Source organism: Drosophila willistoni, chromosome 3R (genome assembly GCF_018902025.1).
Source record: "Drosophila willistoni isolate 14030-0811.24 chromosome 3R, UCI_dwil_1.1, whole genome shotgun sequence".
Lineage (NCBI taxonomy): Eukaryota > Metazoa > Arthropoda > Insecta > Diptera > Drosophilidae > Drosophila > Drosophila willistoni.
In genome coordinates this window covers 29,064,522-29,079,630 of record NC_061086.1, presented here as the reverse complement: position 1 = coordinate 29,079,630, position 15,109 = coordinate 29,064,522, and the positions used below count along the sequence as shown (strand labels likewise).

Sequence of the window (15,109 nt, the reverse complement as noted above, 5' to 3'; positions counted from 1 at the left end):
ATATATAGTTATATATTTTAACTACAAGTGGCTAATTTTTTATTATAATTCCCGAACCATATTTATATAAATATATATGTATACAAGAGATATTTGTATTTTAAACACAGAGAGGCGCTTATCAAAAGTATTTTATGCCATTTTTTAGATAATTTACTCAAAGCAGCAAGCAAATACATTTGAGAATATATATATATATATATATATTATATAAGAAACTATCTAGTCGTAAATCCCCTCACATTTCATTTAGTATATTATCACAACAAACAATTAATTAAGCATTCGGCTGTCGACGAATTCATCATCATCCGAAAATTGAAACGCAGAGCTTGATAATTGAAAACGTTTTGGAAACAACCTGTGTACGATATGTACATATATATATATATATATAAGAGAACTACGAGTTATATATGTAATAGTAATAATAGCCCCACGCACAACTGGCTTCAACTCAATTAAGCTAAGAAAAAAAGTCAAACAAAAAATACAGAAATGATCCAACAAAAGTAAATCTTTAGAAATTACCTAACAATGATTTGTTTTTGGCCATGCATAAGAAAAATCTATGAAATATTCGACAATTTATCGGAAATATTTATGTATGTGAAAATAAAACAAAAAAAATGTCCTGAAATTTAAACGCAAACTTTGTTCAATAATTGGGTTTTAATGGAAAATTATTATCTTAATTATAATCCATCCTTTTAACAAGCTAGTCGAAGTTGGAATCTTCACAGTGTCGGATTAAGCCACTGCGGGGCCTTTAGCAATCGAAAAACTAACTATCGATCATAATTCATGCTAAATTTAGCGAAATTTAGTTTTCAAAATTTTAATCCAGATTAAAAGACTGTATTCTAGCTTGAATATAAAAACAAGACTTAAAAAAAATTTAAAAAAAAAGACTAAATTAAAGCTTTATGATATTGAGGATTATTGGATACTTTGCTATTTATTGACATTTTTCTCGTCTTGTTTGAAAAGCAAAATTAATAATTAACGAGAATAACATTGCTATTTAAAATTTAAACTCAAAATCATTTAAATGAGTTATCTCTTTTCAAATTTGACAAAGTTACAGATTAGCAGTTTCGAGTTTTTAAGAACTTTCAGAATATTTGAAATTAAATTTTTCTCAATTTATATATCTTGGTCGGTATTATATTTTGGGAACTGAATGAACCGTTTCAGTGATCAAAAATCTTTGAACAACGCTCTGATAGCGCGGACGGTCTTAAGTTGCGGAACCCGTAGCATGTGTAAGTCCTGCACTTAATTTTCCACGGCTTTACCTTAGCATAGCACATTCCATAATGGAACTTCTTTATAATAATACAATATCAAAATGAAAACGGATTTTCGGTAATCTTAATATGAGAAAACTTTCCACAAATATAAATCCAAATGCAACTGCTGAAGTAAGTGAATGCCTTTGATGGTTTTAGTTAGCCTTGCCTTTTCATTTTCCAAGTTTCACTTTCAGATCTACATATATTTCTCTGCTTACCCTATACATATTTACCAATTTATTGCAAATTTTAGCCAAATAAGTAGAATATAACTTTATTTGCAGATCATCGTTTTCCCTTCTTAAAAACTTTGTTTTGGAGAGGGTAAGTAATAGCATGGAGAACTCCAACTATACCAATACTTTTTTGCCTTACTGTATGTCGTCTGACAAGACCATCGACAAAAGTCAACGGGTTTTATATCTGAAAGCTGCGATTCTTAAAGGATGAAGGGGCCAAAATGCAACTTCTTCATTTCTTTTGCATTTAATTGAGTTTTAAAATTCGAAATTCTCAAAAGAATTATGTATATGTATCAAGTGTAAAAAGGTATAAATTGATGTTGACTTTCAAGCATTCAATTGAAAACTGTCTTCTAATTTGAAACAAGAGGCATATTTCGATTTCTGTAAAGCTTTTTCTTATAACGCTTTGTTTTCTAAATAGTTTTTACTGGATTCCTCTTGATTACCATTTCAAAAAATAATTAAAATTCATAATACAAATTTTTTTTTGTTGCCTTTCTGTTTATTAATTTTTATGTTTTTTTTTAAATTGTTTTTGTTTTTTTGGTTTTAATTTCGCAATAATAAATTGATTTTCTTTCAACAATTCTCTGTACAAAAAATTGTATCGTTTGTAATTTGTTTTTGTGAATTTACAAAGAACTTGACTTAAAATCTAAAATTTGTTAAATGCTACTTACAACTGTACATACACAAGTGCATATATATATGTATTTATATATATGTACATATATAAATGTTGTTTTTGTATTACATTAATCAAGTATTACAACAATCAATGTATATCGAAATGGATGCAAACTATTACTGAATATATAGGAGACACAATATAGAAGAGTCAGAAGTTTGTAATGAAACAATATTGTATTTTTTTGGATTGAGCATACAAATAGATAGAAAAGGAAGAAAATAAACCTTAAACTGTATTCAAAAAAAAAAAGTAAAACATTTCTGTTGTCACACTTTAATTCTTAAGCTAAATATATGCTCTTTTGTACTATTTAAAATTTGAGGATTGATCCGTTTTACTGTCGTTTTGTTTTTTTCAAGTCTTATTGGTTTCATGTTTCTTTTTGTTGTTTTCTATGATGTTTTTTTTTTTTTGTCCTGTTATTTCCTGGTTCTGTTTTATAGCAAATGTTACATTCTTATAACTAAATTATAGTATACAAAAGAGTTTATTTGTAAATTTATATACAAAGCATCGTATAGAAGTTAGTTGTAGTTTAATTGACTGAACTTTTCACTTTCTCACACATTTATATAATTGAATTGTTTCGGTTTAGTAAATTTTCATCATTTTCTTTGTTTTATAGTACAATATACATATACAAAAAAGTTCTATAAAAATCCGATGTGGCATACGAATACTGGACCGGCAAGTTATCTGTTTGTTTCTCGTGTGTGTATGTGTGTGTGTCTTTGCGTGCGTGTGTGGGTGTTTATTTGTTTTCAACATTAACTTAATTAATATTTCATTCGCTGAAAATATTTCTCAATTATATAGAAATAACAAAAAATTTTAATGGTCATAATTCGTTGCTCATAGAAAATCGTCAAATGTTTGGTTTATAGTTTGTTTGATTTTGTTTCGTCAAGTTTTTCTCAATTAATGCAAATTGATTGTAGAGATCAAAAAATTAGGAATAAAATTCAAAATATAATATATATAAACAAAAAAAAAAGAGAAGAATTTCGAGAAAAATTGGAATTAACATAAAAATGGTTTTCTTTCTTTTTATGTTTCGTCACACAAAAATTGTTGATTCTTTCGTTGAGCGTCAATTAAAGGAATTACATGGACATTAATGGTTGTATGAATGTGTGTGTATAAGTGTGTGTGTGTGTGTGTGTGTGTAACAAAAATATATTTGAGGCAAATTCGATTTTGATTTGAAATCAGTTGAAACAAACCGAGAGTGAGCAATTTGAACTAACTCTCCACACGAAAATTAACTTAGAAAATAAATTGTTTTTGTTTCTTGTGTTTTTTTTTCGTTTTTTGTTTTTTTTTTAAGCGTAGCAAGACTTCAAATACACTAAACACTAAGTGAATAACCTACGGATACATATATATGGTATGTATATATAGAGAGACAGAGATATATATATATGTATGGAATATTTTTTTCTTATATGATGCGATTGACCAGCGGCATCTTGCGACGATTGTAAGTGGGTGTCGATGTGGGCTGCATTTGCACCTGGACGACCGGTTGCACTTTCACCTTTTGACCATATTGCTGCTCCAATTCGCCGGCTGGACCAATGGCATAGTTGATATCAAGACGCGCCCGCTTGGCGGCCAATTGATAGCCATCGTTGGCATTCAAATCGCAGGGATTTAGCTCAATAATATGTGTGCCACCATTGACAATGGATCGACGCACTGCCTCCTTGTCATCCTCAATATCGATGGCGTCGTACAGTTCATCAACCTGGTAAAAAGAAAAACAAGAATTAGTTTTTGTGGTTTTTTTGTTGTTTCCTCTGCCCCAAACTCACCTCAATGTCAAAGTCGCCATTCTTTTGGACAAGTAACTCATGCTCGATGGCCGCATTGGAGGCAGCATTATGGGTGACGTCATCCTCCGTTTCGAATTCATCGAGTAGTTCTTCCTCCTCATCGACATCATCGTCTGGATGATATTGCAGCGTATCGACAATTGTATCTTCGAAATCATGTTCCTCCAGATCGGAGGATTCCTCAATTTCGGATTGCGAATCGAGTTCCACATCGGAATCGGCCGAGCCATGCTTCATTTCGCCGCGTTCCAGAGATTCCAAATGCTCTGGATAGACCATGGCTCCACGTATGGCCGATGGATCTTTGCGTGACCATTTCTGGACCTCCTCATCCATTTTGGTGATACGTTCGGGATTCATGGCCCAGCGACAACCCTTGCGTTGATTGCCATTCGTTACAGGTCGTTCGATTTTCTCAAAGCATTTGTTTAGCGATAGATTGTGTCGCACACTATTCTTCCAGCCGCTGGGAGCATTCTCAAAGTAGGGAAAATGTTGACACAGAAAACTATAGATTTCCGATACGGGCAAAGAACCGGCACGCGAATTCTTCAGAGCCAATGCAATGAGGCAGGAATAGGAATAGGCTGGCTTTGGAAATGCATTGCCCACCGGTGGCAATTTGATTTTCTGTTGCAGCGGCTTCACTCCACTGTTTGCCTGTCCGGCTGTAATGCTGCTGCTGCTGGTGGAATTGTTGGCTATGTTCACCAGATTGCTGCCATTGCTGAGGGGTGAGGAAGAGGCCAGCGATGAGGAGGAGCAGGACGGTGACGGGGAGCCAAGACTATAGCTTGTCTGCATCTGATGATGCGGTGAATTGGCCGCTGAGGCAATGCTCTTTGGTGTACTACAACTGACATTCATGCTGTTGTTGTTGCTGTTGCCCATCTGAAGTCCTCGCTTGCCAAGTTCCTCGCGCTTCAGGACAATCTGTTGGCCCGTTGAGCCAATTGTTTGATTGCCACCAGGCGACTGCTTGACCAGAGATTGCTGTTTCAGGTTGTTGTAGGTGAGGCTATTGGCAAATGTCAGACCACCAATGCCGCGGGCCAGTTTAATCGTGTTGGTTGAGAGATTTCCGCTGGTCAAGAGACTGTTGCTTTTGACCTTGGTAACGTTGCCGTTGCCATTGCCATTGCCGCTGCCATTGGAGGATGTGACTGATGAGCATGAGGTGGACTCCTCCACAATTGGAATCGGTGAGCAGCGGGCTTTACGCAATTCGCTGCTCAGATCCTTGCGCACTGAATCCACGGAAGATGTCGAACGACGCTGTTGCTGCTGCTGTTGCAATACCGAATTGGTGGCCATTGTCCCTGGCACTGTGGTGCCATTGTCTGCAATCACCGACGAGGACAAGGGCACCGATATCTGTTTGGGTATGTGTGCCATTACCTGCTCGCGGCGCATTGATCCAGCTGTGACCTTCATTTGGGCCGGCGAGAAAGTCAAATGGGATTTGTGATGACCTGGTGAGGAAGGCACGGCTCCAGACGATCCACTTCCCCCTCCTCCTCCTGATTGAGCACCTGTGTTTCGGGACTGGGTTGCCGTGGACGAACTCTTAGATCGCCTCGGTGATCCCAGCATCGATGAGACTGTCGATGAATTGGAATTTATCAAAGGCATCACCGATATCGGATTCACACAGGCTCCCACATCGGCATAGTAATCTGGTGTGGACCAGAAATTTGAACAAGATCCCATCCATTTGGCTGTGGGTGAAGCATGCAAAGCACTGCTGGCCAATAGATTGTGGTTGCTGCTGTGATTGATGTTGCTTGTGTTGTTGTTGTTGTTATTATTAATGGCCGATATAGCCTCGAGAGCATTATCCAGAGAGGAAGTATAATCACTTGAACCGCCCACAACATTGGCGATCTCGGCACGTATATCTACATCCAGCATATCCTGCATGGAGTCGGATACATAAAAATCCAAAGATGGACCAGCAGCATCCTAAAAATATCAGATAATAACACAAAAAATCGATTAGAAACGAAAATATTATTAATGTCCCATGGACAGATCCGATGGGAGAGACCACTAATAGACCACATCGTTTGGATATATCCCCCTACTGACAAAATATCTCCAGATCTCAAAAATCTGACTTATCTGATCGAACACCCCTCCTAAATCCTTCTTTTAAGGTTCGTCCATGTCTTAATTAGCAACATTTTTGTGCAATTTTGTGAGGTTCAACCTTCCTCCTTGAAGCGCTTAGTGACCAATCTAAAGAAGAGTTTATTTTTTCATAAAGAAGAATCTTATTTCATCCCAAACCCATCATCTCATTCTTATCACAATTTGCAACTTGTTGACATAAGCAAATTGTTTCCCGCGCTTTCTCGTTCTCATTCTTTCTAGGTTTTAGTGTGTTTTACTCTAATGAAAGTCGCCTTTGTTATCACATCGACCAGGCGCAGGGATAACATTCCAGAGCACACACACACACACATACAGAGGAAAATATGTAACTCAATCTGTTATGTCGGTATACTATACATGTCTGTATGTACATATAGGTTTTCATTTTCTATATGAGGCAGCAACATGATGACGAGGGATCAGGAGCAAAAGACCAAAAACCAGTTTCACGCGCCAAGGGCAGCAGCAGGAGTAGACGAGTCGATTGTGATGCATGGAGAGGGGAAGGAGGAGGGGGAAGGAGAACAAGGCACACACATACATATGCAACGACAAAAATAACTCATGTTGCAACACCAGAACCACAAGGCGGCACAACAACAACAACAACTGCCTCAACATGTAAACACATATAGAGTTACATTCACGCAGGATGATGATGATGATGATGATGATGACCATGATGATGATGATAATGTTGGGCGGGAGTGAGTGAAGGAGAGGAGGTAAGGGGAGATGGGTGTGGCAACAGACAGAGATCTCCCATCGTCTGAGAAGGCCACAACAAAACCGGATATCAGCAAAATTGAAAGTTTTATGCCCAAAGAGGAGTACAAAATCAACCAGAAGAAGAAGAAGAAGGAGTCTGACAATAAGATCTGACCAGAATTTTAAGTGGCGCCTCCTCCAACTCTTTTTCAACCCGTAATTTACATACACATGTACATACATATGTGGGTGTATGACTCAAAAATTAGATTTCAAATGCAAAAAAAAAAAAGTTACTGCTGAATTCACAGAAACAAGAAAAAAAAAGATATATCCCATCAACGAAAACCAACCACCAGTAGATACATTTGTTGCTAGCAACATGTTGCCAACAACCACCAAATGGTAACAACAAAGCAAAGGGGGAGACAAAAACTTATATACATACATATGTATGTATATGCATGCATACATACATTTGTAAGTCTGTATATATGTACATACATTTTTTTTATGTGTCTGGCAGCAAACAACAACAACAAAAAAGGCAAAAGAGAATTAAAGCCGTACAAAAACAACAGCAACAACGTTCACATACAGAATGAGAGAGGGAGAGCGAGAGCTAGAGCAGTAGAGTGAGAGAACACAACTCTGTTAACAGAGTTGCGGCGAAGCCCGAAACGAACAGAACCTTGTACAGTTGGCAACAAAACACGAAAAAGCAAAAACAAAACCAAAAACAAGCAAGAGTATTACAAAGAGAGATAGAGAGGACAGAGCAAGAGAGTAGATTTGCAGGCAAATTATTTCTCTTAAATAAAAACCAGAAAAACAAAAGCAGGAAGGACAGCAGCAGGAAGACCTTTTATTTTAATAATTGAATTTTAAAATTTTACAAATAGAAAATAACATTAAAAATTGGAAAATGCATTAAAAAAAGAGGCAAACCTTAATGCAAATAAAGTAAATTTTGTGTAAAATATATTGCCAAGCAAATTTCTAAGTCCTTTAGGTAAATAAATTAGGACAATTCTATGAAGAGTTAGTTAAATTAAATTTTAATTTATTTAGTTAAGAAAAAGATTCTCTTCACTAACGGCACTGTAGATTAAACTACCAATTGACTGAGGGCCAACTGCATTCAATAAACAAAGATTAAAGGCAAGGAATTTAAGTCAACATTAAGGATGAAACAAACTGAACAATCAACAATTTGACAGCATGCGAAATGTCTCTACTTTAATTAATCTGGAATCCTGTTAATTCTGTTAAAGTCGCAGAGCGGGAGCTCTTACAGAGTTCTTTACTGTGACTCTGTTAAAGAAAGGAAACAGCGTAACTGTTATTTGAAGGTTATTTGGGGGAGTGGGACCGAACCTATGCCAATGTCAAGATGTCCTTGAGGCGCAGAGCAAGCACTGACCTGACCCCAACGGTGTGGAAATGGAATGAGGAGTTTCTTTCTCTCTCTCTCTCTCTCTGCTGGATGTTCCAAAAAATCAATATTTAAGCACATACACATAAACAGCATAAACTGGGAATACAGGATAAGAAGGGACCCCGCTCACTTACTCTCTCTCACATGAATATAAAGGAAAACGCAAAAAGAGTCCAGTTTCAACTTATCAAAAGTGCCCACTTTAAGTATGACCATTAGATAAGAATCCTAGCAATAGAGTGTGGGCGATAAGGTAACTGAAAGTAAATAATTTTCGTGTCCTTTTTTCCCTATCACGTGTATTTCCCACCTTGACCTAACTTCAATTCGACGAGGCTCCTGAAAAGGTTTTCACAGGTTTTTCCCGCACAAGCAATCAACGATCCTAAATCTTGGATAATCGCGCCTCTTTATCGACCACCCCTCGCAAGGTTCCAAAAATAAAACAATATTGAAGAAGAAGAAATACAGATGGAAAAGGGATACCAGGAATTCCCGCCATTCAATCACACACACACATGTTCACTTTATATGGACGCAACACAACAGTCGCCGCGCAATGATAAGTTGCATAATTTAGCAGGATATCATAAATTTGTGCACAGGCAAATGAATGCTGTTTTTTTTATCAGCAAAAGTTCTGTTTTACATATAGCTCTGTGTGTATCCCCTGCATCCTACCATCCACCCAACCACCTGCTTCTCCTTCTGCACGAGGAATCTCGTTGGGGACACACCTTTTCCAGCCTGTCATCAAGCCACTGTGCTCCTTCTACTCCCATAACCCATTACATCATGCCTTTCTTCCCTATGCATGCTGCAGCCACAAAGTAGGCGTGACCGGCGGTCTGCCGGTCATGTCCGGTTTATAATAAAAATCCAAGTGGCAATTCGAAAGTGCTTACTCTACCCCATTGGCAATTTACATTGTCTATCCAGATTAGCCAAAGTCATTTGACCGTTCCACACTTTGTTAACCAAGTAGTCAGCCCAAAAGGACTGTAAAGGGTATATGAATGTCGGAGAACTACCAAGGCCAATTTCGTTTTCATTTTACTCCACATCCACATTGAGAAGGGCGGCAGGTGTCGTCGTTGCCGTTGCCGTTGTAATTGTTGCACTACCCAAAGCAGACCAGGCGCAAAGACAACGCCTGCCAGCTGGTAATAATCAAAAGCAGGCGAACAGCAGCTCATTCAGCCGCAGAGAAGGCAGCAGCTGTCATTTATAAAAGAAGAAAAACAAAATAAAATAAAAGGGAACAACAACAGCGACAGCAGTTGCGACTCCTTTATGGACTCCCTTCTTTTGTAGGGCTAAAGTCAATGTTTATGATTTCTCTTAATTGAAATTCGAAAATCATAGAGAAGAAGGGCCATGATAATAGGCCAACTTCCTTGGATAATAGGTATAGGAATAAACCATTGGAACACTTTACTACGTGTATCCTAAGAGCCAGGGCAAAATAATACTAAAGACTTCTAAATATGCTGATCTAATAAGCAATTTTAAGTACATGGTTTTAAAACGAAATGGTATTGCCAATTAATTGGTCAAAGAAAACCATATGCAGTCGAGGCTTATTATTTTGTAAAAAACGGTTGGTCCCTTGAAAAAACTTCGTTGGAATGGAAAACCCGGTATATCGAAAACCTTTGTAATTCGTAAAAAATTCTGTTCCCTTGCCATCGAGACTCGATAATTCATTGTTTAAAATTTTGGAATTCACTTAATTTTAAAAATATTTGCTCCTAAAGTCGTGTTTCGAAGGGTTCCCTCGCAAAATCTTCAAACTAAATCCGCCCCTGATATATCCATGTGAATGTCGTACATTTAAAAGTGCCCTAAATATTCCATTATTATTATTATTATTATATCCTGTAATCCATATCGAATCACTTGAAAATGTTCTCGTATTTCGAGGGTTTTACAGTGTCTCGTTTTCCAGAATTTTCCATTTTTCAACAATTACATGCAAATCCAAATAATTTATCAATAGTCTGTCTCTGTCTCGGTCGCTTCCTTTTCCTCTTCTCCCCCTTTTTTTCCACTGCTAAATGGGAAAACGGCAAAGTAAATTCCCCTTTTGCATTAATTGAGAGAGAGCATTACATTAAAAATAGAGTTTCGAACCATGATGAAATTATTAAGGGTTACGGTCTGCTATTTCTCTCTCTGCATGTATGTGTGTGTGTGTTCGTCTGTGTGATAACCTTTTGGTCTGTGTGTGTGGCAGCTGCAACTCGGGGGTAGCTGCTGCGCTGCGACGCATTCACTGTAAGTGGGAAACAGCAAACCTCTATGTAGTTGTTGTTGTTGTTGTAAGTTCTAGAACGGAAAGCAAACTTCCTGAATCTAATTAGTTTTGTTGCTCCTTTGGCAGTGCTTGTTTTTGTTGTTTTCCTTGGCTCTTATCAAGATAAAGTTTTGCACCCAATATATCACCGGATTTATAAATAAGTCTAAGCAAATTTTACAACAACAAAAAATTGTCTTACATGAAGAAAGAAAGATGGAAAATGAGAGAGAGAGAGATGGGGGAACTTCTGACTAAACTTCAATGAGAATAGCTTCTTCTTCTTCTTTATGCAGCTGCACTGCGGCCCCGATGGCCTGCCGCGCTCATTCCTTTTCTCCCCTTCTCTCTCTCTTTCTCGTGCGCACACCTTTTGCAGTTGACCTTTTTAAGTTGTGCAACGAAGCAGCAGAGGACCAAGGAGCTAAACTGTATTTTTGAGACATGCATCAGCATGTCGCTGACTGCACACACACACCCCAGAAGACCATTTCTTAGGTATCTTCTTTCGATCTGCCTAGGGTGAAATTTTCATTTGTTATTTCTTTTGTCCTTTTTGGTTGAAGTGTATGGTTTTTGGCTGATTTGCTTTCACCTTAAAATTGTTTTTTTTCGTATGTCTTTCTTCTGACACACAAAACGGTTCGTTGCAGCATCGTTTGTGTGTGTGTGTCCTCAGGTAGAAATTGTTTCTTGAACCTTTTTAGCCTTCTTTGCGTTCGAATTGTAATGTCGCCCATTTGTAAATTACTTTATGGTGCAATAAAAACTCTGCATTTGCCTGATGACTGGGACGACAAGACACAATCCTTAGGCACACATACACACATACATACATACATATGTATGTGTATATATAAATCTGTTTTAAATCTGCCTTAGTGAGAAATTTTTGCAGCTTCCCTTGGGTTATTTTCATTCATTAAAACAAATGTGCATGATATTTATCCCAAAAACAAAAAAATAACATTTCAAAAAATACATATGCATGTATGTATGTGTGTATGTATGTATGTATGTACATCAAAGATAAATATTTCAAAAATGTTAAAAATGACTTGGTTTTTTAATTAGGCCTGTTCTCGTTTCATTTCCAAATAAATTTGTCTGCTTAATTGGCTTTCAAAACGTTTCAAAATTATTCAAAAAGTGAAACCGCAATTTGTGCACTAAATATTGGAATGAATTGGCTGTAACTGTAAATCCAAGTCTGTTAACCTACAGAGGGCCACAAATTTATTTTCTAAGATGAATCCGATTATTTGTATGAGAAAAAAGGACTGAAGTGAGGTCTAAAGGTCTCATAATCCTCTGGAATCTGCAATTATACGAGGCCGTGAGAAAATCTATGCGGCATACAGCTGGGCGCTCATAAAATACGACAAGTGGCCAAAGTTCTCGCCCCCTCCCCGCAACCCGTTTCATCATTTCCAACGTTCCCATCCATCCATCCCCATATTCTTGTGTTGGCACGTTGAACTTCGTCTTGGTTTGTTTCAGCAACAAAGGTTGCCGAAACATCGTAATTTCAATGGAAGTGGGGAATAGAGACAGAGACAGAGAAAGAGAGCTTTTTGCCTTTGCTTTGCTCTGCTCTGTTCTGCTGCTGCTCCCCTCACAAATAAAAACAAATAAAAAAGAAAGAAAAAAAAGATACAAAAAAAAAAAGTTCATTTCGCTTCGCTTCGTTTTGCGATTTGTTTGTTTTTCTTTGTTCTTCTGTGTTGGAGTTTTCGCATGTTGCATTTAACAGGCGCACATGCTTTTGGGGGGTCTTCGTGGTCTTTTGGATCTCATTGTCTCAGTTGCTAGTCAAAACTTTGCAGGAGGTCAGGTCAGGGTTGAGAAGATGATGATTAAGAAGATGATGGTGGTTATTCATGCTCCTTAAATCATTAGGGTAAAAAATATAATAAAAAATAATAATAATAATAATAATACAAGAAGAAACTGAACCGAAAACGCCACAAGGCGGAACACAAAGTTGGCCTTCAAAATGAGCAGAAAAAAGCAGAAGAAAAAATTTAAAATTTCACACAAAGCGCCTAATACCCTTACGCATTCAATAATCGGTATTTTGTGGGTAAACTTTAATATTCAACAATGCAGACGTTCGATTTATGTGTTGAGCATTAAAATAAGTCAATACCAAAAAATATGCAAGAATATTTCAAATTTTGTGCCAAATTGTTATTGAAATTGAATATACAGGAGAAAAAAGAGTATAAGAAGTAAAAAAAAACACGAAAAGCAATGAAAAGAAGAGGAGAGCGGAATTAAAACAAAAAATTCAACAAGAGCAACAACAACGAAAGTAGTTAAATAATTGCCAAAGACATTTAACAAATAAATATGTGCGGAAAAACTTAAGCTGAACAAATGTCATCGACTCGCAAAAATTGAAAGAAGAGTAATGGGAGGGATTGAGGGGGGGAGAGGAGCATGTGAAGAAGAGCAAGGAGGAAGTGTCGATAAGTTGGATCCCATTGTGGACTAACAGAGCTCTGTTATAATGGGGGTCGGTCTCCATTCTAGCCAAGTTAATAACCAGGCGGCAATGGCCAGACACAGACGCAGTATAACAACAAATTGTAATAATTTTTCCCTTTGTTCTTCCTTTGCCATCCCATCTCCTTCCCCCTCTTTCCATTCTTCTTCCGTTTGCTGCTCTAATCAACAGAGTTAGAGCTTAACGATCAAAAGTAAACAGACCGACATACATACAAATACACACTTACACTCACACTCATACTCGCACTCGAACACACGTACACTCGCAGTTTTATGCGCAAAACATATTCGCTGTGCAGCAAATTGAAATTCAAAAAAATAATACGTTACGGCGAGAAACTGCTTGTGAGAGCAAGCGAGGTGGCATACCCAATCGTGCTAGGGGAAAGCATATGTGCAAGCAGGACAAAAAAGTTCGCCATAAAAGAGGGAGATAGAGCCAACTCACCAGTGGTGGGTTTTCGCAAAGTGTGGTCAAGCCACCAGGGAGGGGGAGTGTGATGAGTATCAAGTGCGGAAATACTAGGAAAAAAACCCCAGCACACACACATACGCGCGCACACAGACACATCGTTTCGCAGCGAAACGAACGTTAAATTTGAAAATAAACGATACGAGACAAGGCGGCAAGCTTTTTCGCCTAATATGCGTGCACATGTATGTGTGTGTGCGGCAAATTTCAACCGGCCGGCAAATGAAATGTGTGCAAAAACAAAGTCAACTTATTAGCTGTTGCCTTCAATGTGTGTGTGTGTGTGTCTCTTTTTATACCCTTGTTTCTTTTTTTTGTTATTCTTTGTTATTAAACAAATACTTACCGCATATTTGTTGAAGAAACCCTCGTGTATGCCAGAATATTCCTCTATTTCAAACATTTTGCCGATTTGCGATTCTTTTCCAAATTTTGTTTTGATCAAATTTTTCACTCACTGCTTTTCCCCATAAACCGTTTCAAAACTAACCGCCGTTACTTTTTCCTTCTGGATTTTGTTCTTCGCTTTCTATCTCCTTTTTCTCGCAACAATTTGAATAAACTAGATTACCAATTTATTTTGAACTTCATATCATATTTTTTTTCCCATTGCACAGGACATTATTCTGCTTTATCACTATCACACACATGCAACGCGCACAAATCCAAATCCAGTCGTTTAAAATTTCGTTCAAAACTTAAATATCTTCCGACAACCGACCGCACGTCTGCCCACGAAGAAAACAAAAACAACAATAACAGCGAACGGCGAATAGTGATGGGACGATTAATCATATAACGACTGTTAATCGATTTTTTTCTTCAATCAGTCGATTAATCGATTAGTTTTTCAAAAAATCGCATCACTAAGAAGTTACATTTGCGCGCAAATCGTTGGAACAGAGAAAAATATGTGAAAATATTTATGCAGAATTGCTAAATAAATAATAAACATAATTTCTACATTCTTATAGAAATAGAAAACATTGGATTGATCGACTATTTCCACTTTTGTTTGATGAATTTCGATTTATAACCGCCCAGCTAACTTTAAGCATATGATTCAAAAATCGATTAATGACTAGTTTTTTCCATCACTAACGGCGAATCAAAGCAGCGGCGAAACGATGGCACCAAATTTAGTGTGACTGTCGAATACTTTAACATAGCCCAGCAAACATTTGCCAGGGTGTTAGAAATACTTATCCCAATAAGCATTTTTATGGTGGGGCTTAAAATGTATGTGAACACTAGGATTGGATTTGGTATTTTATGGTAATTTGGTCCAAAATGTTTAATGTTCTATGTCTATTGCTTTATATGCTTCAGTAAATCGATCGAATAACTGTTTTTAATTGATTTACCTTTGGTAAATGTGTAGTTTTCAAGTTAAATAATTCTGCAAGTTCCATTCTACATAAATTTCATTTCGATACTAACAACATATTTTAGATTTTTAATAAC

General features: G+C 37.1%; 1 protein-coding gene across 1 annotated transcript; it reads right to left on the bottom strand.

Annotated features, from left to right (window-relative positions):
• Nucleotides 1-3,083: 3,083 nt before the first annotated feature.
• Nucleotides 3,084-14,396, bottom strand: LOC6647333 (GATA zinc finger domain-containing protein 7). Its single transcript, XM_023178390.2, has 3 exons — nucleotides 13,992-14,396; nucleotides 4,046-6,028; nucleotides 3,084-3,978 (listed from the first exon to the last, which is right to left on the bottom strand). Exons 1-3 carry the CDS (start codon nucleotides 14,046-14,048, stop codon nucleotides 3,673-3,675), a joined length of 2,346 nt encoding a protein of 781 aa, XP_023034158.2. The 5' UTR covers nucleotides 14,049-14,396; the 3' UTR covers nucleotides 3,084-3,672.
• Between the last annotated feature and the right edge of the window lie 713 nt (nucleotides 14,397-15,109).